Below are 27,308 nucleotides of genomic sequence, written 5' to 3'. Positions count from 1 at the left end.
ATTTTTTCTGTAATATACGTAACTTTTATTTCCTGGTCCAGAAAACTGATTTCCCTATAATAAAATTAAGAAGAAAAAAAATTAGACTTATATGTACCAGGTGATGCTCAAGTAGTCACGTATATATAGTGTCAAAAATTATTTTTCTGCAACTAACTTAGTAGTTTCTAAATACAATATTATGAAATATATTTGAAATTTTCCAGAAAAAATGTGGGCAGAAATAAAGAAAAAAAATTTTAGGTTTCTGACTTCAGTGTATTTTGAATAGCATTAGGACTTCAAATGTTGTACCATGTCTGATCTTCTCATATTAGGCCAACCTTTTATGGAAAGAAAATTTTGAAATTAATTTTCATTATTAGAAAAATATTAGAGTTATTGGGAAACTTAAAAAAAAATACATAGTTGATGGGGTTTTTTTCCTTTCCTGCTTTTCATCTTCTTCTTCTTTTTTTTTTTTTTTTTTTTTTTTATGAGAGTGAGGGGGGGGGGACAATAGGGAGATGAGACAATGTGATGCAGACCTAAAGACCTACGTCAGCAAGAAGTCCTAGAACAAGCTGCTGGCCCAAGTAATTCTACCAAATAGTGGTACTAATAGACAAATAGTAGTTGTTACTTTATTTCTGTCCTTGTCTTTATTTGATATTTCGGTCTGACCTTGGTTCAAGCTGGTTCAACTGGTTCATTTTGTTTTAATTCTTGGTCCAATTTAAGCAAAGGTACTACTACCATCAGCTTACTGCAAGAACAAAAGATTACTGCGTATAGTAACAGAAATTTCAAGAACTACAAATGGATTACAAGCCAGTTACGAGAAGTTGGATGAATATGGTACCCAAATGGATTTACTATTTCATATAAATAAGTTGTTCTATTTATAAATAGATTTACCTCTATGTAGTTTGAAACAGCAGTTTTGATCATCTCATCCTCTTCTTTCGAGAACCGTTTGCCCTGTATCAAATCCCCTTTTTATCCTCCTCCACTAAATTGGTGTCATCATCGGTTATAGGGAAGACCTCTACATGACCTGAAAACCTTACTTTCTTTGACGGCTCTGGCATCTTAGAATCTCGGGAACGATTACCACCTTTTGATCTCCTTTTCTTTTTGAGATCACCCTTATCAGTCTCTTCTACCAAAACATCATTGACTGACTGGGCCTTCTTCCTTCTGTTCTGGTCATCATTTTTCTACCTCCACAGCAAATGCGTTCTTATTACACACTATTTGCTTCTTATTATGTGAAATCACATGATCTTGACTCTTGGCACCACCTTCTCTAACACATTCTGTACCTTCCAAATTATCTCTAGCAATTGTGGCCCCTCCACTGCCCATCTTGAGCACTTCATCAGAGCTTTTCATTTTCAAGAATTTGGAGCCACCATCATCCTTGTCCATTTTTTTGTAAGTCTCCTGCTTCTTCTTCTTCTTCTTTTTCTTCTTTTTCTCAATCTGTTGACCCCTTTCAACTTCTGTGCAGTCTGAACCCTCTTCTTTGCCAGCACTTCTACAACAACTCACCACATTATCTTTTAGCATTTCACTATCATTAACCAGCATGGAACCATTCTTTTCTTTATGTCTGTTCTTGCCATCCTTTTTCATCTTCTTGCTCTCATTTTTTATTGGTCCCATCTGTGTTTTACTAACAGAGACAGCTTCATTTTCATGAATCACCATACTACCCACCTTCTTTTCTGTATTTACAGGATAATATTCATTAGGATGCTCCTTAGCTTTAACATCATGGACAATATCATGATGGCACTGATCATCTTTCGTCTTGTTTACCCTCAGCTTCTTGATATTCTTCGAACACTTCAACTCAATATCATCCCCCCAACATTCTGTGTTCTTCTCAGGCTCCATTTTTCGCTTCTTATTCTTTTCCTTCCCATCCATCTCATTCTTGTCCCGAGCATGTGTTTTATTACCTACAGGCACTTCTTCAATGAAATTACTAAAGTCAACATCATTGGGCCCCACATCCTTTTCCTTGCTGCTCTTATTTTTCTTCTCAACATCATCCCCCCGGCATTCTGTGTTCTTCTCAGGCTCCAATTTTCGCTTCTTATTCTTCTTCACCCTATCCATCTTATTATTGTCCCCAGCATGAGTATTATCACCTACAGGGACTTCTTCAATGAGATTGCTGATCTCTACATCATTGGGGTCCACCTCCTTTTCCTTACTTCTCTTCTTTTTCTTCTCAACCTTCCTAAATTCAGGTTCCAAGTCCTCCACTCTTCCACCAGTCACCTCTCTAGAATTGGAATTCTTCTTTACTGACCCATTCACATTCTTATCATTTCCCATAGTCTTTCCCAACTTTCTCTTCTGAAGAGTATCCTCCTCATTTTCTACTGTCCCTGTCCCCATCTCACCAATGAGAACTGAAAAGATATATCCCTGTACTGTTAGATCCTGGGTTATTCTGGCACTAAAAGTAAGGGGGCGAGAGTGTCAAAAAATAAAAAATAAAAATTCCTCAGCTAATGCCATATAAACAAACCAGTTTCCAGGAGAACTAGGTGTGATAAACCTCTTAGATAGAAATGCTTTTGATGCTGTAGGGAAAATGCAATGGCAAATAAAGGTGGAGAGGAGCTCAGGACTCTGGAGTGCAGCAAATCAATGAGTGGCAATTGAGAATACAGCCATCATTCTCAAATCTGAAGCTAATGAACGCGCCCTGCCGCCCTGAACCTACAACAGAGAGAAAGTGACAACATAATTAGTAACTTCTAACACAGAAAAACAGGTATGGATACACGCAGGAATTAAACAGGCTAGATCTGATGATAGCTCTTAAAAATACAGTGCAAAAGAGTGTGTTAGACAGCAACATGGCATGTGTTTGAATGTTTGATACACTTCCTCTGTAAAAATCTGCAGTGAAAGAATCTGCGCATATATTCGCACCATGCAGTAGGCATGTACATCACCTAATAAACAGAATAATAACATCTGGGTAACAGTTTTATCAAACGAAAGCACCGACTCAAATACAGACAATATAATAGTTGAATGCATCAGCATAGACAAATTTACTTTAAATTTAAGGAAGAGGGTTCCCTGAAAGGAAGCCTGACTCTGACTCCTGCACCTGCGAGGTGGCTAATGGGAGCAGCTGCAAAATAATCAACAGGGGCAGGATTTCCACCTTTCATGGGGTTCAGGGAGGTCATATAGTGGCCCTTTGTATACAGATGCAGGATCCAGACTGCATTTCAAGGTTCACTTCCCAAATATTAAATAAGCTGAAAACCTATGTGTGTTTGCATCAAAAAATACATAAGAAGCTACTTTACTGGGGAGAAAAATGATAAACGAAAGAAGAGGCCATAAACTAGAAAATTGATAGAAGCAAAAATTAAGCATGTTCTTAAACAGTGAAGTTAAAACTGGGATGAACAATAGCAGATAATGGGGTTAAAATACAAAGGCCTAAATGAAACCACTCAGCATTTTAAAAAGCATCAAAACATAAATCTCTGTTTCCAGAAAGAGTAGAACCTTTCCAGTATTTTATCAAGCACTCAGAGCCTGCTTTGCAGCATACACATACCCATGCAGATCTCAATATTTTATCAAGCACTCAGCATTTTCCTCTGTAAATTCTTGCGTGCTAATACAGAACTCTTAAGGAAAAACAACTTCCAATCTCCACAGATGCAATCACCGGCTTGATACAGAATTAAGAGAATAATGAACAAGTTCCACCAGAAAGATTGAATATTAAACTCCATTAATCAATCCTTGGCGAATAAAAATAAACTGGTAGATGTAGAAACTCTTCCCTGGTATCAAAATAGGGACACCAGCAGTATCAAATACACAAATAGATTGAGAGTCAAAGAGGGGGGTAAAAATAGAATAAGATCTGGGTCTGTAATGTTTCCCTTCTGGGAGGATGCTCCTTTCAAAGAAATGCTATTCTTCAATGCTTCCTACAGGAATAATCTCATGGAAGGAAAATGGTGTTTGGCAAAACTGTTACACTTCTGTTCAAACATTGTATGGCAGACAGTTAAAAAATCACTTATTTTCTACAAATACGTAAATGTCATTATATTTTTAATAGGTAAACAATATAATAATTAAAAAAATCATGATAATTAGGTTACCTGAAAATAATACTTTGTTGTATATAGTTTATTGAAAGAAGCCAATTAAATTTCCTTTTTAAGATGCAAATGAAAGATATGAGTAATAACTAAAGAGTAAACAACATCACAATGGTTAAAATTTCTAAGATAAGTCATAGACACTCAATTGACGCAGTCAAGTGCAGAGTAGACACATCATAATGAAAGAAACAAAAAACATTCTATACATAAGGGATTGGTCACATGCTTGCACTCATCATTACTCAAACAGATTCAGTCAATTTCATTACCAACTTTTACACTGCAAAGATGATTCATAGCGTGTAACTAATATAATCAATCCAAAGAAGAAAACCAGGGTGGAAACTAGTAACAATACATATGCAAGCAATATTGACCTTATTGTTTTCATTCCAGAATAACTTGATTTTCAGGATCAGATCATTCGTTTCAATCTATATTGATGTTCTGGAACTTCTCCAAATTAAGGCAGATTTTATCTGAGGAAAGTTTTCCTCAATCTTTTCATCTTACACACATTCAGTAATAGAAAAGAGGTCCTACAATCGTCTATTGTCCCCATCAGCTAGAATTACTATTTCCATAAGATTATGTTTCTCTTACTAGTCACAAGGGCTTTGGTTTTAGTGCACAAAGTGATGTAGAATCACAGACCAGAAAGAAGAGAACCACAGAAACAGGACCAAGTGGACCAGCAATTGATCAGGCCAGGTCAATTTGGCACATTCAGTCCAGATGGTCTTCTAGAAGGGGCCAAAAAGAGGGCAAACCACTATTAACGTCACCGTTCATATAAACAGTGTCACAACCATTATTTGCCATAGTCGGAAATCGGAATATTCATAGAGGATTTGTGGAGCCTAAGATCAGATTATAAGAAGACTTTTACTCTAGGGATATTTAGAAGTTGAGTATAGCTTCTACTTAGTTATTTATGCATGTAGCTGAATTTTAAAGCCAAGTGGTTCATTATTTTAATTAGTTTCTATTTTCCACAAGATTCTATTGTCACTAGTTACTAAGTTATTAGTTCGTATTTTCAGTCCACAAAGGGGTGGGCTTTGGCACAACAGTTTGTGGACCATAGTTGTAGCCCGAGGTCAAGGTATCAAAACAGCCTCCCAACAAGAATTGTTGACGTAACACTATGTAGGAAAATTGCCCCCCTGAACTCTGCTTGTGTGGAAGCCTTTGGCATTGGCTACGCCCTTTTTTATGTTTGTATTCATTGTAAAGCTTTAGCCAAACCATATGATTCTATTGTCACTAGTTTTTAACACAGTTGTCACGGCGACGAGGCAATGCGAGGTGGTTTTAGCTAGTTGAGGCGATGAGTCGACGAGATGCCCTTCGAAGCGCTTTTGAGGCGGTCGAGGCGTTTTAAGTGAAATCTTTACTTTTTAGTGTACATCTCATACACTAATTCATTATTCATTATAAACCTATCATATTTTATATAATAAAAAAACTAATATTAGCCATTTAGCCTACCTCAAGTCATCCAACATACTACATACTAAAGTTCCTGAAATTCTGATTCATAAACTGAGTCATTCTTCTTCTGAATCTCGTTACTGTTTACTTCATAATCAATAATTTTGGTCATTCTTGATTTTATATTCTGAACTCTAAAATCCCTGCATCATTCCAGATGTCCAGTCTTGATTTCTAATTTCCCAATCAGAAGAGCAAAAGCTCCCTAACTTGAGAACAAGCTCATTCTGGCTCTTTAATTTATTCTTCCGCTAGAATTCCAGTACATCGTCTAAGTATGGAAAACCAATCAATCAAGACAACTAACTGATCCAAGTCTAAACCAAAATACAGCAGGTTTTCTGTGGCTGTTTGCAGGGACCTACTAGTAGCAATGGTGATCAATCCTACTTAATTAATAAGAATGACAGGGTGATCAAAAGCACACAAGCCAATAACCAGCAAGTAAACCCAAACATCAATTTTAATGCAATCATCTTGATAGGCTAAATGAACGTATACAAAGGAAAAAAATCCTATTATTTCATCAAAGATAGAAATAGGAAAAGAAGGCGAGTCGAGAAGTTACAAACTTCAGAGGAAAAAAATTCTTGCTCTTACGGTCTTCCGCTGCCGCTGGACGTTGCTGGCTTGCTGCCGCCGGAAGTTGCTGCTGCTGGAGGTTTCTTCCGCCGGAAGCTGCTGCCGCTGCAACTACGGTGGTTTTTGTATGACGAAAAAAAAAGAAAACAGAAATAAGAGAGTAGCAGGTGTCGCTAGCAGTCGCAGAAGTAAAAAGCAGTTGTACTGCTGTCGCCGGCGTCGCTGACTGTCGCCGGTGATGTCTCTGGCTGTCGCCGGAGCCACTGGTGGTCGTCGTCGATCGTTTGGAAGAGAGTAGCAGAGAGAGAGGCAGAGAGGAAGAAGAGAGACGTTAGGAATTAGGGATTTCGGGTTTTGAAATTCTCGATTTTTCCCTTTGGTTTTTTTTTGTTAATGAATTAATGTTACAAATAATCCCATGTAACTTATATTTAATTAAAGTTTTTTCTTCAACAAAAAAACATTTATGTAACCAAACAGCCATAGATGATTCTAAATTGGAATCTAATTTTCAATTTATTTTTTGCCTTTGATTTGGTATAAAAAAATAGTGATTTTTTGAAAACCACAAAGGCAGTCTCCTAGGGGTCTAATGCCTCCAAGGCGACGCATCAGCAACACCTCAGAGCCCTAGGCAACCGCCTTATGGACTCCCCCTGAGGCACTCCTCGCCTCAACCTCTCTATCACCGCCAAGACTCCAAGGTGTCGCCGAGGCGACGCCTTGACAATTATAGTTTTTAAGTTATTAGTTTCTATTTTCAGTCCACCAAGTTTCTATATATTGTAAACCTTTAGCCAAACTGTAATAGGGCACTTTATTTGCAATAGAATATCATACTCTTGAAAAAATCAAATTTGCAGGCAATGTCGCCATTGCTTATGGAAGAATCCATGTTCAACAGCTGAGATAGTTGTGGGTGAGAGTCTCAGGGATGAGATAGCCCATTCCACTACCCACCACACCCCCCCCCCATTTTCATCTATCATTTATATCATTTTATAATCTCTTTCTTATATTATTCAAAGAAAATCTGATTAGAGTATTTTGCCTTCATTATTGTATTGATCTTGGTTGCAATCTATTTCTTGCTGTTTTCCTTATTCAAGGTCAATAGTTGCATCAAGAGGTTGCTGAATAAAAATAAATTGATTAATGGATTCATTTTTTTGTTGGGTAATGGGTTTGTTGTTGAAATACATTTGGTAATGTTGTCATTACACGTGTTTCAAACACAAGAAAATATTAATCAGTTTTCAAAAGATGCTTATGTTAAAAACAAATAAAGGACACAGCAACAAGGAGTATCTGATGAAATTCTTTCTATGAGTAGAAAAATTCAAGATAAGGACATTTCACAATACAATACTTGTTAGCCTTAAAAATATGCATCCAATCAACATTACGATCAGAACATAAAAAAATTGACAACTAAGGGAGAAAATCAAGGCTGCATGATTTAGGAACAAATGTAGGAGATCTGGATCAAAATTGAAAAGGTCAGATGATCCTAACCTGCTTAACGTACATCATACAGGAAGTGATGTCATATCGCATAAACCTTCACCCAAATAAGTACTTGTTTCTTAAAACAATCCCAAGTCAACAGACACGACTTACACCTCACTTCCATTTCTAAATAGTTGAATAGCAATTTGGAATGTGAAATATAATTCGGGATAGGGGAAAATGGGATTTTCTTCTCTAGGAGAATGCTAAATTCAGCGTTCTTAGAATTAAGGATGCCTTTGACCGAAAGATTTAGTTATTTTGCAACCGGAACCAACAATTGTTAGATTCATCACAAGTTCGAGATTTCCAATCACAAAAAGGAACTAATATGCACCGGATTCTAAACGACCCACTAAGAATAAAGCGAAAAATAAAAACCTAGACTGAAAAAGAATGGAGAGATAGGGAAGAAGTAGAGGTAAACACAGAAATCAACAAATTGATCAAAGAGGAGGAAAAAACGAGAAGAAAAGCGAAAGAGAAGCGATAGGGAGGAGTGAAATAGATATCACTGAAGGAAACGATGGGATGTAGGTAGATCACAATCAAGAAATTTGCAGGTTTAACATCTGTTGTTCGTTACACACAGACGTGCAAATTTGAGAGTAAGTGAAGAAAGAGAAAGGGTACTCTAGCTACCCCATGGGGAACCTCAGGAGCTACATAGAGAATGGGACAGGTTACCTGCGCGCATCGGTTGGAGTTAAGCTTCAGTCTTTGAGCTCCTCGCAATGGAGTTTAGCTTGAGGAAACAATTTGCAAAACACACGATGTTTCAGCGGGAGAGAGGATTTAGGCGAAATAGTTATGTTTTCTCCGAAAGCGCAATGGCACTTGGGTAATGGGTTAAATGCGTCCAAGGCGACGCATCAGCTACACCTCAGAGCCCTAGGCAACCGCCTTATGGACTCCCTCTGAGGCGCTCCTCGCCTCAACCTCTCTATCACCGCCAGGACGCTAAGGTGTCGCCTAGGAGACGCCTTGACAATTATGGTTTTTAAGTTATTAGTTTCTGTTTTCAGTCCACTAAGTTTTTATATATTGTAAACCTTTAGCCAAACTTTAATAGGGCCCTTTATGTGCAATTGAATATCAAATTCTTGAGAAATAAAATTTGCAGGCAATGTCGCCATTGCTTATGGAAGAATCCATGTTCAACAGCTGAGATAGTTGTGGGTGAGAGTCTCAGGGATGAGATAGCCCATTCCACTACCCCCCCCCCCTTTTAATCTATCATTTATATCATTTTATAATCTCTTTCTTATGTTATTAAAAGAAAATCTGATTAGTATACTTTGCCTTCATTATCGTATTGATCTTGGTTGCCATCTATTTCTTGCTGGTTATCCTTATTCAAGTCAATAGTTGCATCACAGAGGTTGCTGAATTAAAATAAATTGATTCATGGATTCCTTTTTTTGTTGGGTAATGGGTTTGTTGTTGAAATACATCTGGTAATGTTGTCATTACACGTGTTTCAAACACAATAAAACATTAATCAATTTTCAAAAGATGCTTATGTTAAAAACAAATAAAGGACACAGCAACAAGGAGTATCTGATGAAACTCTTTCTATGAGTAGAAAAATTCAAGATAAGGACATTTCACAATACAATACTTGTTAGCCTTAAAAATATGCATCCAATCAACATTACGATCAGAACATAAAAAATTGACAACTAAGGGAGAAAATCAAGGCTGCATGATTTAGGAAAAAATGTAGGAGATCTGGATCAAAATTGAAAAGGTCAGATGATCCTAACCTGCTTAACGTACATCATACAGGAAGTGATGTCATATCGCATAAACCTTCACCCAAATAAGTATTTGTTTCTTAAAGCAATCCCAAGTCAACAGACACGATTTACACCTCACTTCCATTTCTAAGTAGTTGAATAGCAATTTGGAAGGTGAAATATAATTCGGGATAGGGAAAAATGAGATTTTTTTTCTCTAGGAGAATGCTAAATCCAGTGTTCTTGGAATTAAGGATGCCTTCGATCGAAAGATTTAGTTATTTTGCAACCGGAACCAACAATTGTTGGGTTCATCACAAGTTTGAGATTTCCAATCACCAAAAGGAACTAATATGCACCGGATTCTAGACGACCCACTAAGAATAAAGCGAAAAATAAAAACCTAGACTGAAAAAGAATGGAGAGATAGGGAAGAAGTAGAGGTAAACACAGAAATCAACAATTTGATCAAAGAGGAGGAAAAAACGAAAAGAAAAGCGAAAGAGAAGCGATAGGGAGGAGTGAAATAGATATCACTGAAGGAAACGATGGGATGTAGGTAGATCACAATCAAGAAATTTGCAGGTTTAACATCTGTTGTTCATTACACACAGACGTGCAAATTTGAGAGTAAGTGAAGAAAGAGAAAGGGTACTCTAGCTACCCCATGGGGAACCTCAGGAGCTACATAGAGAATGGGACAGGTTACCTGCGCGCATCGGTTGGAGTTAAGCTTCAGTCTTTGAGCTCCTCGCAATGGAGTTTAGCTTGAGGAAACAATTTGCAAAACACACGATGTTTCAGCGGGAGAGAGGATTTTAGTGAAATAGTTATGTTTTCTCCGAACGCTCAATGGCACTTGGGTAATGGGTTAAATGCGTCCAAGGCGACGTATCAGCTATACCTCAGAGCCCTAGGCAACCGCCTTATGGACTTCCCCCTGAGGCGCTCCTCGCCTCAACCTCTCTATCACTGCCAGAACGCCAAGGTGTCGCCTAGGCGACGCCTTGATAATTATGGTTTTTAAGTTATTAGTTTCTATTTTCAGTCCACTAAGTTTCTATATATTGTAAACCTTTAGCCAAACTGTAATAAGGCCCTGTATTTGCAATAGAATATCAAACTCTTGAGAAATCAAATTTGCAGGCAATGTCGCCATTGCTTATGAAAGAATCCATGTTCAACAGATGAGATAGTTGTGGGTGAGAGTCTCAGGGATGAGATAGCCCATTCCACTACCCCCCCCCCTTTTCATCTATCCGTTATATCATTTTATAATCTCTTTCTTATGTTATTAAAAGAAAATTTGATTAGTATATTTTGCCTTCATTATCGTATTGATCTTGGTTGCAATCTATTTATTGATGGTTATCCTTATTCAAGTCAATAGTTGCATCAGAGAGGTTGCTGAATTAAAATAAATTGATTCATGGATTCGTGTTTTTGTTGGGTAATGGGTTTGTTGTTGAAATACATCTGGTAATGTTGTCATTACACGTGTTTCAAACACAAGAAAATATTAATCAATTTTCAAAAGATGCTTATGTTAAAAACAAATAAAGGACACAACAACAAGGAGTATCTGATGAAACTCTTTCTATGAGTAGAAAAATTCAAGATAAGGACATTTCACAATACAATACTTGTTAGCCTTAAAAATATGCATCCAATCAACATTACGATCAGAACATAAAAAATTGACAACTAAGGGAGAAAATCAAGGCTGCATGATTTAGGAAAAAATGTAGGAGATCTGGATCAAAATTGAAAAGGTCAGATGATCCTAACCTGCTTAACGTATATCATACAGGAAGTGATGTCATATCGCATAAACCTTCACCCAAATAAGTATTTGTTCTTAAAGCAATCCCAAGTCAACAGACACGACTTACACCTCACTTCCCTTTCTAAGTAGCTGAATAGCAATTTTGAAGGTGAAATATAACTCGGAATAGGGAAAAATGGGATTTTCTTCTCTAGGAGAATGCTAAATCCAGTGTTCTTGGAATTAAGGATGCCTCTGACCGAAAGATTTAGTTATTTTGCAACCGGAACCAACAATTGTTGGGTTCATCACAAGTTTGAGATTTCCAATCACCAAAAGGAACTAACATGCACCGGATTCTAGACGACCCACTAAGAATAACGCAAAAAATAAAAACCTAGACTGAAAAAGAATGGAGAGATAGGGAAGAAGTAGAGGTAAACACATAAATCAACAATTTGATCAAAGAGGAGGAAAAAACGAGAAGAAAAGCGAAAGAGAAGCGGTTGGGAGGAGTGAAATAGATACCACTGAAGGAAACGATGGGATGTAGGTAGATCACAATCAAGAAATTTGTTGGTTTAACATCTGTTGTTCGTTACACACAGACGCTCAAATTTGAGAGTAAGTGAAGAAAGAGAAAGGGTACTCTAGCTACCCCATGGGAAACCTTAGGAACTACATAGAGAATGAGAAAGGTTACCTGCGCACATCGGTTGGAGTTAAGCTTCAGTCTTTGAGCTCCTCGCAATGGAGTTTAACTTGAGGAAAAAATTTGCAAGACACATGATGTTTCAGCGGGAGAGAGGATTTTGGTGAAATAGTTATGTTTTCTCCGAAAGCGCAATGGCACTTGGGTAATGGGTTGTGCAACAAATAAATTCTTTATAAAAATAATTAATTGTTAAGGGTTTCTCTTGTTTCTTTCTTTCTTTTTTTTTTTTTTTTTTTTTGTTGGGAGGGGGGGGGGAATTTATAGTTTACATAAGCAGAGAAACATATAAGCCAACATTCATAGCAATAGAAGGGATTTTTATCCGCTCTTGTACTAACAACATCCAGTTAGCCTAGTTGATCGTTAAATTTTTAACATGTGCCTTATTCCAATCCGATAAACAATATTTATTCTGAAGAAAAATACACCTAGGGTTCAATAGTTCTCTCTCCTCACTTAGCTCTCATCTCACCTTCTTCGTTTTCGGCTTTAGCAACGCCAACCTTGCCATCATCACCGCTTTCTTCCTCTTCAACTCCGAGAGCAATCGATTCTATCACCCTTGTCACTTGCCTTCTCAATTTTGGTGTGAGGTTAAACAAGTGCCTTATAAACATATTGATGAAGAAGGGCATCTAAATAAATAAGAGCAAAGCTATTATGGGCAACGGACGAGAAGAAGAGGGAGACAATGACGCTTATGAAAGAAAAGCTTCTGCAACCCATGGAAATGAATCTCAATTCGCTCAATTTTTCAATCAGCATTGCAATTAATGGATTATTAAGCATTGCATGGACGATGAGAGAAGAAAACTAGAAAACCATCACAAGATCTAACCCATATGCATCAATGAATACCAATGATGCATTTGAAAATTTTCATCGATTTTGACTTTCCATGAGAAAAATATAATAAAGTTTATGAAAGAACTGCGAAAGGAATGTTGAATCATAGGAAAATGGGAGAGGAGTGCTTGAAAAGGAAGAATTGTGGTTCTTACTTTGTTGGTGTATGTTGAGATAAAATAGGGTCATGCAGGAATGCTAGAAAATCAAAGCAAGCCAAAGGGAGAAGAGAAAGGTTAAGACTTGAGCAAATAGTCCCCATTCCACAAGAATCTTCAAACGATTGCTTCTGTGATTTTTCTTCTTTCGATTTTCTCTTTGACATGCTACCGGAGTTGAAGAAGAAAAAGGCAGTGGTGGTGGAGACATCGGTGCGGCTAGAGCCAAAGACGAAGAAGGTGGACAAGGGGAGAGCTGGGTGAGGAGAGAGAGAGAATTGTCGATCCCTATAATGGGGCATTTTTTCTAGATGAAATGATGTTCATTGGATTGGAATAAGCAATGTGTCAAAAATCTAACGATCAACTGGAGTTAACTGCACGTTGTCAGTATTGGAGCGGATAAAAATCCCAATAGAGTGGGTAGAGATGGTGACAACACTGTAATTTTGAGACAAACCAAGAGAGAGAGAGAGAGAGAACAAACCAGCATTGCATGAGATTCAACTACCTGATCCATTTTGAAGTCATCAAAGACTAATAAATCCACGAAAAAGAATCACCAAGCACCAAATTTTGGAGAATTCACAGCCAAGCAGAGTAGGGCTAGTCTTCTTTTGTATTTTTAGGTTATAGAGGAGGAGGAGTAAGGGTCTCAATTTGGTACCAAGACCATTAGCGAAAGCACATTGTTTAAATTGTACCATATCGTACCGTACAGTTTCTTGTACGAAAACCGAATTCGACAATTCAATACAATACGGCATATGTTTTAGGTAGCATAATATCAATATGTTCCAAATACTGTACCGTAGTGCCATATACCAAATATCGTATTCTCAATACCGAGTACCAAAAACCGTATCGTATGGACGAGTTATTACTGTAATTTCACTTTATAACCCTAACTCCCTTTGTTTTAATCTTCATCCCTTCTCGTTTGATAGAGAAAAAGAGAGAAACCTAGATTGAGTTGGAGCAAGCAGATATTCAAAAACGCACAAAACTTAAATCCAGACCGAAGGGATTAAGGGTTTTAACATGGATTGATGAATCAATTATGTAACAACCCCCTAATTCTAACCCTTAATTCGTATTGCAAGTCCGAGTACCTGAAGATCTAACTAGAATAAGTTGTGGACTATCCGGATTGAAGTCCATGATCCATGCCCTAAACCCATGGACTGGGATTCCACCGATGAAGAACCTGCCATACTGGGAACCTGAAGGAGATCCAGTGGAAACCCTGATGGACTGGGAAAGTGGATCACTAGCCAGAGTCAAGTTGAATTTGAAGATGTCTAGGATCAAGGTATTAACACCCCCACATGTTGGCTACGGTTAGGTTAGTGTTGGGGATCAGCCAATTGAGCAAAGCACCCAAGTACTGAAAAGTACTACGGGACGGTTACTTAAGGTGGTTGATTGACCAATCAACCGCCCCAAGTGACTGACCAGGTCTGCTTACAAGAATTAAACCCTATTTTATTCTGGCCCTCTATAAATAACCAACCACGACTTGTTTTCGTATTATTATATTTGTGGAGGTTGCTATGGACGGTTAAGAGGCAGAGAGCACATGTTCTAAGGTGAGGAACGATTGATTCGTGGAGAAGCTTCGATCCGTGATCCGTTTTGTAAATCAATTGGAGGTAAGATGATCTCAAACTTCTTCTTACTATTTCTCCTCTATAATGGTGTGTTGTCTTTCCCCCATAATTTTGTGGATGATGAATTGTGATGGTTAACATCATTCCATCAATGATCACGAATAGATCATACCCAAAACGAATCCTTATATATGAATCAAGGGTTGATTAAATCGTAGGAGATGATGTTATTCTTCCAAACCATTCATCTTCATGGTTTGGGTTAAGTATGACTTTTAAATTTGTTAAGAACAAAATCCGGATTTAGATCATCCCAAAATCGGGTCAAGATGGGTGATCAAAAGTCATAATTTTGGACTTGAGATTTTGCTTGTAATAGGGGCGGTTGCTCAAGGCGGTTGACTGGCCCAACCAATCGCCATAAGTGAGCTGCTGGATCACGGAGGCTCTGTCAGTGTGATTGTTGCTTTGATTTGACTTTTGTTCTTAATATAACTTTGTAACCCTATCATAGGTGATCACTGAAGCTCTCTAGACTTGTTGTGTGTGAGGTTTAACTGCACTTTAATAGTCTCTTCAACTTTGACAGGTAAGGTTACATTCTTGCATATATGTATTGACATGATTTATAGTGAAGTGTTTATAATTTCATATGCATTATTGTTCTTATAACTTGCTATAACAGTAGTTTAAATGATTCATTGATAGTTATATGTTGTGAATGATGATTATATGTACTTCAATTACTATATAATGTTGAATGACTGATTATGTGATAGTGAATCAAGATGTGTTGTGACAATGATTGAGGATAACCTTTTGGGGTATTCATAGTTTGGGATATCAGAAACTGTGGTATGGGACATTGTTCTCTGATTCCCCCAACACTATCATGGTTACTGGATGACATACCTAGGAGGTCTAGATTGCATGGCTAGGTACCCACACATGCTACTACCCTTTCAATGGGGGTATTGAAGTCGAATGACCCGTGATAATGGTAAGTCGACCAACAGTGGCCGTGACAACAAGTCTGTTTTGGTTCGTTTCACTTCCACTCTTTGAGAGTTTGTTCCTAATGCCTAACCTATGTTTTATTTAGGGTTTATTTGGTAACTTTGGACCTATCCTCATACTTCTCTCCGAAGTCTTACAAAGTTAACTAAGGTAAGGACGTTTGTCCGCAAATAACCTAAAATACATGATTGCTTATATTTGAATTGAATTGCATGATCATACTACTATTTTCATGACTTACTTATAGTTACATTACTGCTGTAATTATTGTAACTAGAGTAGGACCTTACTCATGTGATTCACTTGTTATATTGACTACAAATGATTGGTTATTTCTTATATGAATGATTCATCATTTGTAGTTATGAATGATTGAATTGGAATGTATTTGCCTAAGTTGTAACTGGGGAATGGAAAATGTCCTTTTGATATTTCTGTAGAGTGCTTTTCAACTAGGTAGATTTATCTCAAATAACATCTACTTGGCTCATGAGTGTCTCCATTTCATGAGGAAATTGCAATCCAAAATTGGGTACATGATGCTCAAATTAGACTTGTGTGAGGCTTATGACAAAATGGATTGGTCATTAGTTCAGGAAACTTATAGGTTCTTAGGCTTTGCTAAGCAATGAATCCAATGGATACTGTCATGCATTACCATTGTGGATTGAACACCGGCCTAAGGTAAATGGCCAATTAACAAATAGGATTATACCTCCGTGGGGCTTACAGCAAGGATGCCCTCTAAGCCCTGGCACATTTATCCTTTGTCAAGAAGACACACCTCAACTGTAGGCATCCCTAGGCTACCTGGCATATGCATCTCCCAACTTTACCTAAAATAAATCATTCATTTTTTGCTGATGATTATATACTTTTACTCTTTCTAACTCAGAAAATGTTGTTCTAATAGGTCATATTTTGCAAGAATATAAGCAGGTCATAGAGTAACACATTAACACCACAAAATCAGACCTTCTATTTAGTAGGAGGGTTTCCTAGGATGCACATAGGATTATCTCCTCCATTCTTGAGATTAGTAAGGCTGCATCATTTGGGATTTATTTGGGTCTCCCAATCCTGGTTTGGCAAGTCCAAATTACAAACTTTTGCATATATTCTTGACAGACTTCAAACAAAACTAGCTGGGTGGAAAGAGAGATTGTCATCCCATGTTGGGAAACAAGTGTTAATCAAGGTTGTTGCTACAACCTTGCCAACTTTTGCTATGTCAAATTTCCTTTTACCTAAGGACCTTAATAATAAATTGACAAAGGTGATAAGCGACTTTTGGTGGCAATTTGGAGGTGGATCTAGTGTTTATTGGGTCAAATGGGACACAATATACCTCTCCAAAAATCATGGTGGACTTGGGCTTAGGGAGCCACACACTTTTAGTAAGGCCCTCCTAGCCAAGCAAGGCTGGAGATTAATCACTCGCCCTGACTCCATATGGGCCACCACCATGAAGGCAAAATGCTTTACAACCAGTTCTTTCCTCAAGTCGAAGCCCATGCCCCAAAAAGGGTCTCTCTAGGTTGGAAAATTATATTGGTGGGGAGGGATATACTTAAATTGGGTTTATTTAGGAAAATATGGAATGGATTAACTACAAACATTTATTAGGATCCTTGGATTCCCAATGTAGGTAGACCATCTAACCCTAGGACTTTCTTACCAAGTGGCCACACTTTGGTACATGACCTAATACATTAGAATATTCTTCAAAGAAACCTACCCATGCTTCAATCCCTATTTTCACCTTATGAGGTCCCAGCTATACAATCTCTCCCAATTTTATCCAAAACTACCAATGACGAATGGATTTGGAAGAAATTAAAGAATGGAAGGTTGTGTAAAATCTGCATACTGTGTTGCTCTATCATTTCATACATCTCTAGGCTCTTCTAGCTTACACCCTTTCACCCCCCCCCCCCTCTGCAATTAGTCTAAGATCTGGAAAGTTAATAATAATGTGCCAAAGGTCAAAGACTTCTTATGGTGTGTGTCTCATAAAGCTCTTCCAACAAACAAAATACTCCTTGATAGGGCACGGCAGCCAGGTTTCTTAGTGTTACTCATGTCTTTCAAGTACAAAAAGTATTTTTCATGTCATTTTCAATGTAATTATGCTCAAAACTGTTGGAAAGCTTCTCCTTTTTGTTTGGATATTCTACTTTTTACTGATGCTACTTTGCAAGAGTGGATAATGTTTATTGATTCTTACTTTAAACAATTCAGGTGACTTGGATTGTGTATACTCCATTTATGTGTGGATCTTATAGAAAGATGGCAAATATTTCCTATATAGGGGGGTATACGTATATCCCTCTTTGACAAACTCCAAGCTTTTATAAAAAATGCTTGGTGAATTCAAATTTTCTTAGCAGGACAGGAATAACAATTTACTCCACCAGTTGCGGGGTCCCTTGAGGCCGCCTCACCCCGGGGGCCGCTCGCTTCCCCCCCCCCTGGGCCCGGGAACCTTTTGAAAGAAGAATTCTTTTCCCGCCCCTGTGTTGGGGGGGGCCGCGGGGGCGGGGGCCCGTTTTTTCCGTTTCAACAGCATTTTAGGATTTTTGCTGATGGCGCATGGGATGCACCATTGAAGTATGGCGGGCGTGGACATCTCAATCTGGAATCTGGGAGAGGCGTTCTTAGCAGCTCTGAGTGGTCTCTTGAATTGGCCATTCAACCCTTTCTGTTGAACTTTTAGCTATTTTTTGTTCGCTCAATCTCTCAAGTCTCTAAAATGGAGGATCACTCTACAGTAAGACTGCTTTTTTACCCTTTAATGGGACAGATCGATCTCTTTGATTCACTTTTTAGCAGCTTATTACAAGGAATGATTCCACAGTTCAAATCTTGTTTCGAACCTTTATTATATATATAAACAGAGCGGATTGCCTTGCCAAAGGATCCCAGTCGTTTATTTAGGCTGAGTTAGGCTTGGTGGCAGCCTTCCACCCCGTCGTTCATGTTGTCTGATTCTTTTAATACCTCCAATATTTCTCTGGAGAGTTTAATACAAATTTCGTCCTGACCAAAAAATATACATATTATTACCATTATAATTATTTAAGAAGAAAAAAATAAATAAAAAGGTAGTCCTATTTCAAAAGTAATAATAAGCAATGGGGTTGAACACGTTCTATTCAAGCGTGACCCCAGAAGAAGCACCAAATTAGTTGCCCGAATATTTTTACTTCCAACCTCATTTTCCTAGCAACCCTTTCTTCATTTTCTGCAGTTCGTCTCAACAGCCCCTCCTTTTATTGAGACAGCACTCAAGCACCTATTTACAAATACCAAGAAGGCCTCGTACACCAACTTGAACGGAGTGTGAGTACTATGGTGTTTTCCTCGTCAAAGATTGCAAAACGAGCCCTCTCTTCTTTGTTTTTTTGTTCGTTAAGAAGGTTTATGCATTTCAGGAACCATCACATTCACATTTAGTAAGGGACGGAAACATAAGATTATATAGATCATATACGATAATATATATCCAATTCACAGAAAATTCACATTCCAACAAGGACCACCTTAATTATAGAAGGCACAAAATGCCGAACTAACTTCAGTCTTTGGACATCCTATCAATTTTCCCCTTATTTACTGATCGGAATTAATCCAGGGAAAAAAAAACCTAGAGACATATCAAGGGTTCTACCCCATTGCATATTTCTGGGTCCAAGCCCGAGCAGTTGACTCATACTTGGCCCTGTCGGTCTTGTACATGTGAGCAATCTCTGGCACCAAGGGATCATCAGGATTTGGGTCGGTAAGAAGGGAGCAGATTGACAGCAGCACCTGCAAGACTCAAATCCAGTTTTAAAAAAAAGAATGTGAAAAAACCCAACCAAATAATCACACCACTGCAGCCAACACTCCTTTTTCTTCTCAGGGTTAAGTAATGATTCAGCATTAAAGCATCATTGTTAAAACATAAGTCTTCTCTACTTCTAACTTCCTGCTGTTGACCCCTATGACCGGTTGGTAATACCATTGTTCATCAATCAAGATGTGCTAATAATTAATGCTGACTGAAAAAGCAAATAAAGTTTCCAAATCTACTGCTTGGGGTCACTAGGATCCAAGGAAGACAGAAATTGGACTTGATTCCAATCATTAACAGTTATAGGGAGAATCACAAACATAATTGGGATGTCAGGCTGCACATCCAGTTCAAGTGTAACTGGATGATTAATATGAAGTATCAGGTTTAAGTTAACCCCACTATGGGTTGTTCATGCCATTATAAAAGAGCATGACGTTGTCTGCCTCAGATAAGTCATCGGAATTGACAATAGAACAGTAAACAAGAATTTTTGAAGCATGTCACCTTGGATATTGTAAGTGCTGGGCTCCACTGCTCTTTGAGAATGTCGAGGCAGATACTCCCATTGCTGTTGATGTTGGGATGGAATACTTTGGTACGGAAGGCAACCTGACAAGATTTATATTTTAGATTACCCAAGAAATCAAAAGCAAATACATAAATTTAAAAGATACCAAAACACAAACCACTTGGAAAACAAACGATTAACAATGAAATAGAAAAGGAGGGATTGTGACCTCATCCCCTCAAAGAAAACGAGGGTGTAGTTAGCCGTCCATAACGCGCTCAATTTGGACAAGAGGGATGAAAAGGAAAATTAATTGGAAGAATCTAGGGTAGCCAGTTGGTCAAAGAAAACCTTCATGCTTTCTTTATGCTTGTTACTAACTCATTGGAGATGAGGCATTAACTGGCTGGCAGAACATCATACATTCATGGGTTTCCAAGAATATCGGACTATAATCAATTAAAACCTGCATTTCACCCCATATCATAGGATCGTTGGGGTCATATTCGTTTGAACAGTTTTTACCCCTTCTAAGAAGTACTCCTGGTCTCAGTCAACAATTTGACATTGTAATTAGAAGAGAGATGCCTAATTGCAACATTGCAGAGCAGACCCAGCTGAGAATCTGTATTGATAAACCTTTAACTCCCAGATGCAGTTTGAATAAAAAACCGTTATACAGGCAAAAAGATGAAGTGATCAGAATTTAATAACAACAATGCCCCCACAATGTCTATTAGCAGCAGCACAAATCATCCAAGGAAGATGAACTTCTGTTTCTGCAGAGTAACACACCTTGATGAAGCTGAAGAACAAGAAATCATTTCAAAGGGAAGTACAGAAGAAAATGAGACGGGAGAAAACGGATCAAAAAGAGAGATGGAGGGCCAATCAGTCCTGCGAGCTAGAACAGAGAGAGAGCTCCCATCTAGTTTTCACTTAATATATGAGATCTTCCATAAAACAGCAATTGATTTCCCTTTTGTGCAAAAAATAGCTATTTTAGGGATTGTAAGACTAATCGAAAATTAATTTCAATCCACTTGCTACTGATTCAGGGATTGCATGAGTTATAGGAAAACCGGAACATAATTATAAATGATCTCAACTTCATTCTAAAAAGGTAAAAAAGCTTCCCTATAACCTTAAACAAGTATAACAACTCTTTTAAACAGAATAATTTTAAAATTGAATAGCTTCTTAGCTAAAGCAGAGACTCCTATAACTATCCATATTGACACTTCCAACACTCAAAATTAACTATTCTTTGTATCTAACCTACATTATTAAAATAAAAGATACAATTTAATGGTTAGCCTACATTCAAGGGTCCAAAATAGATTACCAAGCCACAACCAAACACAGTAGTTATGCTCTTATTAGTTTCCCTATTTCAGTCAAATGGAGTTTGATCATGTAGCAAACAGACAGAGATATCCAGGATATTGGCAACAACCCATGGACTTTGAAGAGGGCAGTTATAGACACCATTTCCCGAATATGCACTCTCCTGGGTCTGGGTTTATGTAAAACGCCTACAGTTCACTACACAACCAACAGATAAGATTTGCTACACACCCCTTCTGCACAGACGTCAGTGACACAACCATGGATCTCCCAACCTGGTCACCAAACTAGGGATTACCTTGGCCACAGACGTACATAAATGTTGCAACTACCAGATACATGGATCACCCTATATCTTCACCCCCCCCCCCCCAAAAAAAAAAAAAAAAAAGGAGGAAATCAGACTAGGAAAAAACTTTTGATCTTCAGGCCACTTGTTTGAAGTACGGTTGCTGAAGTCCTACTCCATATAATATATTAGAAGATTGGGTCCAACAAAAAAACAAAAGAAACCAGAAAAACTTTAACGGACACAACCCCCACACAAGCATCAACGTCATCTTGTAATCTCAATGAAATACAACAGATATAAGTAACCATTTAAGAGAAGAAGAAAGGGAACAGGATTTACAACACAGTTAGCTCACAAACATCGCCATACAAGTCATTGACATGAAATAAGCACAGTCCAAGGAAATTGAGAAATATCTGCAATGTTCTCTACAATTTCAAGATTCAGAGAAAGAAAAGTTGCTCAACTATTCTTAGAAGAAAAGAATTTGCAGGAGACACATGCACATGAACATGCACACACATAGCTACAATTACCTTTGGGGGCTTGAAAGGGTAATCTGGGGGGAAGTGAATGGTTACAAGAAACACGCCCCCGGCAAATGGGCTGTCTGCTGGGCCCATAATTGTTGCTTGCCAATGAAACATGTCCTCGGCCACAGGCCCTACAAAAAAGTACATAATTAATGTCATCCAACAGTAATTCCAAATGATATTTATGGACAATAAGACATAACATTCAACAGGATGACAAGGTAAAAATTCAAGTCCCAACCAAAACTCTAAAAGTAGAAGTAACATGACGTCAAAAAAAAAACAAGTATGAGACAAAACTAGACATCAAAAGTCCAAAATATTATCCCAATGCCCATATCCACAGGTAGGAAGGGTTCAACACTCAAAAGCCCAAAAATGTTAATACTCCTATGATTTTATGCGGGAAACATATGTAGCACATTACTCGGCAAGCAAAATGAGTTTTCTTCTCTATTTTCAATAGACTAGATTTTAGGAAGCCGATATTAATCCTAATTCTGTCCTAGGACACCGAAGTTCTTTTTAATTGAATGTGACATTGTTCTTCTGGTAATGTTGCAAGAGTATAATGCTATAGGTCATGTGACCTCTCCTCTCCCCCCCTCTTCTCCCTGAAATCTCTTCTTCTTCTCAGTGATTTTCTTTCTTCATCCCCTGCTTCTGGCCAGTAGCAGCATCCAGTTACAGCTGGATTGAAAACCATCAATGCAATCCCCCCCGCCTAACAATCGGAACAACAACTGCCTACCCATGGGTGACCTAAAACTCTAGATGCTCAGCTTGGACCCAAAAATGAAATTTGACCAGTACCTACTGCCAGGTCTGGATCAAGGTTTGACCTCTTTCTATCTTTGCTTCTTCTTTGGGCCTTCTGTTGGTCGTATGTTGTAGTGTCTTGAGTGTGGTTTTTCACCCAAATTTTCATGTCCAAAGGATAACAACTAAAGACATTCTTTTCCCTTGCAGCATGATGGTTCATCCATCTTTCCTGCAGGCTGAGGTTGAAGATAAACCCTACCATTGCAATTTCCTATTGTTTCCATTCTTCTATTCCTAACTTTCCCTTTATAACCTGGCTTGCTCCAATAATATGTTTTATCATTACTTTAGATTCTAAGATTGACCATCACTTATAACTCCTCTCCATGTAAGTACAGTACTTTAGATTATAAATTGACAATTACTTATGATCTCCATACAAGTACAGTGCTTTACTTTCGTTAGTTGATCCCTACAAATTACAGAATTGCCATCAACTCTCGCCATTTGGCTATTGCGCATTTGGATGGACCTAGACGTATCCAGTTTTTTCTCCAGAACCCCTGGATCTGCCTTACCTAGACTCACACTCCACTATTAAAACTTTCCTAACTAGACAACAAAACAGAAAACTTCAAAGAACAAACTAAGCTTAAACTGTGCCTCAACAATAAATCCTAGAAACCAAAGCTCAACCCTAACCTACACTAAAACATTGCCTAAATTCAAAACTAAGCCTTACCTGGACATGTAATATTCCCTCATTAGAAAAGTCTCATCCTGGATCCACATCACTCAGTTAACATTGAGAATTACCATCTTTGACGGTGTGATGACCCATCACATCTCAAGACCAAAATCAGCGATGATCAGCTTCACTACACCCAAAATTTGACAAGGAACAAGGTAATCAAACATCTCGATCCCCATATAACCAAGGATCAAGTTGTCTCTCTCCATCTGGAATACTTTTCCAGGCTCCATCCAGATATTCAATCAAGTGATTACTTGTTAATCAATTACTCCAGTAACTTCCCGTCAGGATCCCAGTAGCCTGTTCTGCATAAAGGAGGTATAGGATGACAACATTTTATACTTCTTGGTCACAAATATTCAAATATAAACAGCCTCCTCATACTCTCTTGCAGTGTACAACTATGGAATTTCATTGGGAGTAGCAAGTTGTAGATGTATTGATCAACCTACATGATGCCAAACTTCAAGTTGAGCTCTGATACCACACTGAGGGAGGTCCATTGATGAGTTTGGCAAGTCATGGGCTAACTGAATGATTAGATAAAGAAACTTCTAATCCAAAGGCTAGGTTTGGATGTCAAATTAGTGCTCAGAATCAAAAGAATAATCAGCAGATTTAAGAAATAATTGAGTATTAAATTTGCCATCCTAGTCCTTTGATCCAGATTAAATCACTTCGCCAATAAGGAGTGTTGAAGGCCTCAATAGAACATTGTCATGCCACCACAATATACTTTCTCGTTGTTCATCATTTATAGGTGCTACTCCGTGATCAGCTCTAATATGAACATTTCTTATCTTATACTAATTAGTTTTGCCACTAATTCATATTAACATCCTCATTTATGCTACTATGAGTTTATCCATGATGCTTCTTAACAACCCAACATCCTTCACCAAGTACATCATAAAAACAATTATCTCAGATTAGCTCTAATTCACAAGGCTTTTCAAACCAGACACATACAGAATTTCATTACATAATAATTTTCATGCACCTCCTAGACTAACTCAGTGCTAACAACTTAAGATAATATTAATCATTATCCAACCATAACCAGCATCAATTTAAAGCCTACAATGATCGCTATATTTCAGCCGATTTCAATAGCATCACACAAACTAAAGATCAACCCAATGGTAAAATCTGGTAGAAACTTAAGCCAAGCCTTAAACCAATTCTAGAATAAAGTAATCTCACTGAACAATAACAAATCATCCATGCTTTAAAAAAAAAAAGGGAAAGAAAAAACTTTTGGAGACATCCGGCTAACAATTAGGTGACCTGTCCAATTAGTTAGACCAAAAAATTGACTAGACAAAAATTCACCCATCAGTAAATCATGGTAGGAAGCCGTATAAATAAGGTTAAAAAAATCCTCTAGCTAGGCAAGACCTGTTGGTTCTGTCATTCAAACACTTAAAAAAATGGTCGACAACAGATGTTGGCTGGATCAATTAGAAGAGCTATTAACCTCCAACCTCAAAAGTCAACCTCAACTATTTTTCTGTCATGCTTCAATGCTCACCAACATAATTAGAGGCATACATTCAATCATAAAATTGCCTTATGAAAATATTAAGCGAAGGAGGGGAACAATATGATCCTGGAGTGAAATGCTTCCATGATGAAATTCAAAGCATGGCTAGTAACAGATAATGTGGCCAACCGCACAGAACCCTTCTGGGCAGAAAAAGGGAAAAGAAGAAGGTTTTATGCAGTAATACACAGTTAACAACATTCTCACTAGCCTCATCACTCTCATGATAACACTGAAAATGAGTACCAATAAGGAAAAAGGCAGTGTCATTCAAGCATACGATAATCATTGTCCTCAATCTATTATTGCAAATGGTGAAAGGTAGTATGAACACATACCAAGCTTGGTGAGTATAATTACATGCCAAGCACAAGTATGAAACAGTAACATCAGATTGCAATATAGAAATTTCAAGTTTCTTTTTTATTTACTTTTTAAAATTTCAAGTTTCCATGAAGCAGAAAAACATACAAAGTAAACATTCATAGCAACAGAAGTGGGCAGAGATAGTGCAACAATGTAATTTTGAGAGGAACCAAGAAAGAGATAGAGAGAACAAACCAGCACTGCATGACGTAGGAGGGTCCTTCTGCAGGTCCTTCAACTCCTTCTGGATTCGTTTTGAAGCCATCAAATACTAAGTACACAAAGAAGAGTCACCAAGCACTGCACAAGTGATGCAGATTGTCAACTGCAAGGACATCACTAGGCAAAATCGAACTCTTGAAACCAAAAAAGGGTATCCACCGGGCATAATCAAGCTTCAGAAAACCATAATTTAATAGATAACTTGGCAAGACTATGTCTCATTGACTTCCCTTCTTCTTCTGCTTCTGCTTCTTCTTTCTTTCTTTATTTATTTATTTATTCATTTTTTTTTTTTTTTTTTTGGGGGGGGGGGGTTTGTCTCGCGAACAAGGAGAAGTCACTAGTCATCAGGCAATCAGAACAACTTAAACCAACAAAAGTCATCGCAATCATGCATGGGAAAGAAAAACCAAAACCAAAAAGAAAATCTCGGATTATCTTAACAGGCTAAACGATCACAAACCTAAAGAATACATAGAGCCAGAGATCAAACATCGCCTCCCTTACGGTAGGAAAATAAAACACACAATATCAGAGCAGAAGAAGCACAAACTGATAATCGAAAACAAATAGATCCGCTGAAATAGATCAAAGTAGCCAAAAATACAACCATAAAAAATTCATCTTGCTCGAACTAGTGTCGATTCAAGACAAAAGAGATTCAAGACAAAAGAAACGCAAAACCAAAACCAAAAACGAGATCAACCAAAGTATACAGCAAAACAAATCCGAAAATTCGAGGCATTATTCACGTTATCCAACGAGATCCAGCATGTCCAAAATTCAAGACCAAGAAAAGATAACAACAGAACATGACCGCAACCAAACTCGAAACCCTAAAACTCATTAATAAAGCAAAAGGGATGGAATACCTACGAACCAACAAGCAAAACAACACAAATCGACTTAGAAAATCACGTAGTTAAGAAAATCTTACACGAACTCTGGAGAATTCACGACCAAGCAGTCTAGGGTTACTCTTGTTCTGTATTTGTAGCAGCGAGGAAGGAGATACGGAGCTTCGTTGTGACGTCTGCTTTTTCCCCGGGAAGGGGGTTACGAATTACGATATCGTCTGCTTCTCTTTGGCGTCGTTACTTTCGCTCTCGTAGTACTTTAATTTAATGTCCTTTATTTTCTATTTATACATTTTAGAAGAGATATATTTTAACAAGGGTGCGTTTGTTTACTACGTAATGTGTATGGAGACTAAAAAGCTATAGTTCAGTTTTTTTTATCCCTTCCCATACAGTTCCTAGACCACGAGAGAATGAGGGAGAGCTAGCTAGCTGCCTTGCACTGGCGGCTGCCCTTTAACAGCAGGTTCTCACTAAGATTCGATTTAATACGTGTGGGTGAGACGTAAAACCTCTTCGGCTCCAGGAATCCACAAAAGGTGATAATAACCCTAAGCCAACGTTGAAGATCACATAATTGTCTTATTTTTTTTTGGTCTGAGGTTCATTTGGGCCAACTTGCGCGCACCTTGATTATATTCTTAGAGGGGTCATCTTTGTCGTCTACAAGGGTCGAACCCATGATTTCTCAATTGAGAAACAGAGGAGT

At 37.9% G+C, this 27,308-nt stretch overlaps 1 protein-coding gene and 1 pseudogene across 2 annotated transcripts in view; both read right to left on the bottom strand.

Moving 5' to 3' along the window:
• The window catches only part of LOC149024766 (uncharacterized), a 43,461-nt pseudogene extending 36,876 nt beyond the window's left edge, over positions 1-6,585 (bottom strand). Inside the window, exons 1-3 of the transcript XR_016171668.1 lie at positions 6,237-6,585; positions 2,525-2,718; positions 898-2,405 (exon numbers count right to left, since the gene is read on the bottom strand). The product of XR_016171668.1 is annotated as an uncharacterized LOC149024766 (transcript). The remainder of the gene's footprint in view (positions 1-897; positions 2,406-2,524; positions 2,719-6,236) is intronic.
• Positions 6,586-19,009: 12,424 nt separating this feature from the next.
• LOC149024765 (ubiquitin-conjugating enzyme E2 28-like) lies at positions 19,010-26,866 on the bottom strand. Its single transcript, XM_089144972.1, has 5 exons — positions 26,680-26,866; positions 25,716-25,820; positions 22,099-22,226; positions 19,920-20,024; positions 19,010-19,387 (listed from the first exon to the last, which is right to left on the bottom strand). Exons 2-5 carry the CDS (start codon positions 25,783-25,785, stop codon positions 19,244-19,246), a joined length of 447 nt encoding a protein of 148 aa, XP_089001098.1. The 5' UTR covers positions 25,786-25,820; positions 26,680-26,866; the 3' UTR covers positions 19,010-19,243.
• Positions 26,867-27,308: the final 442 nt, after the last annotated feature.

Source organism: Hakea prostrata, chromosome 2, assembly GCF_041222555.1.
Source record: "Hakea prostrata isolate BN-2017 chromosome 2, UWA_Hpros_2, whole genome shotgun sequence".
In the NCBI taxonomy this organism is placed as follows: Eukaryota; Viridiplantae; Streptophyta; class Magnoliopsida; order Proteales; family Proteaceae; genus Hakea; species Hakea prostrata.
This window is presented reverse-complemented; position numbering and strand designations above follow the sequence as displayed.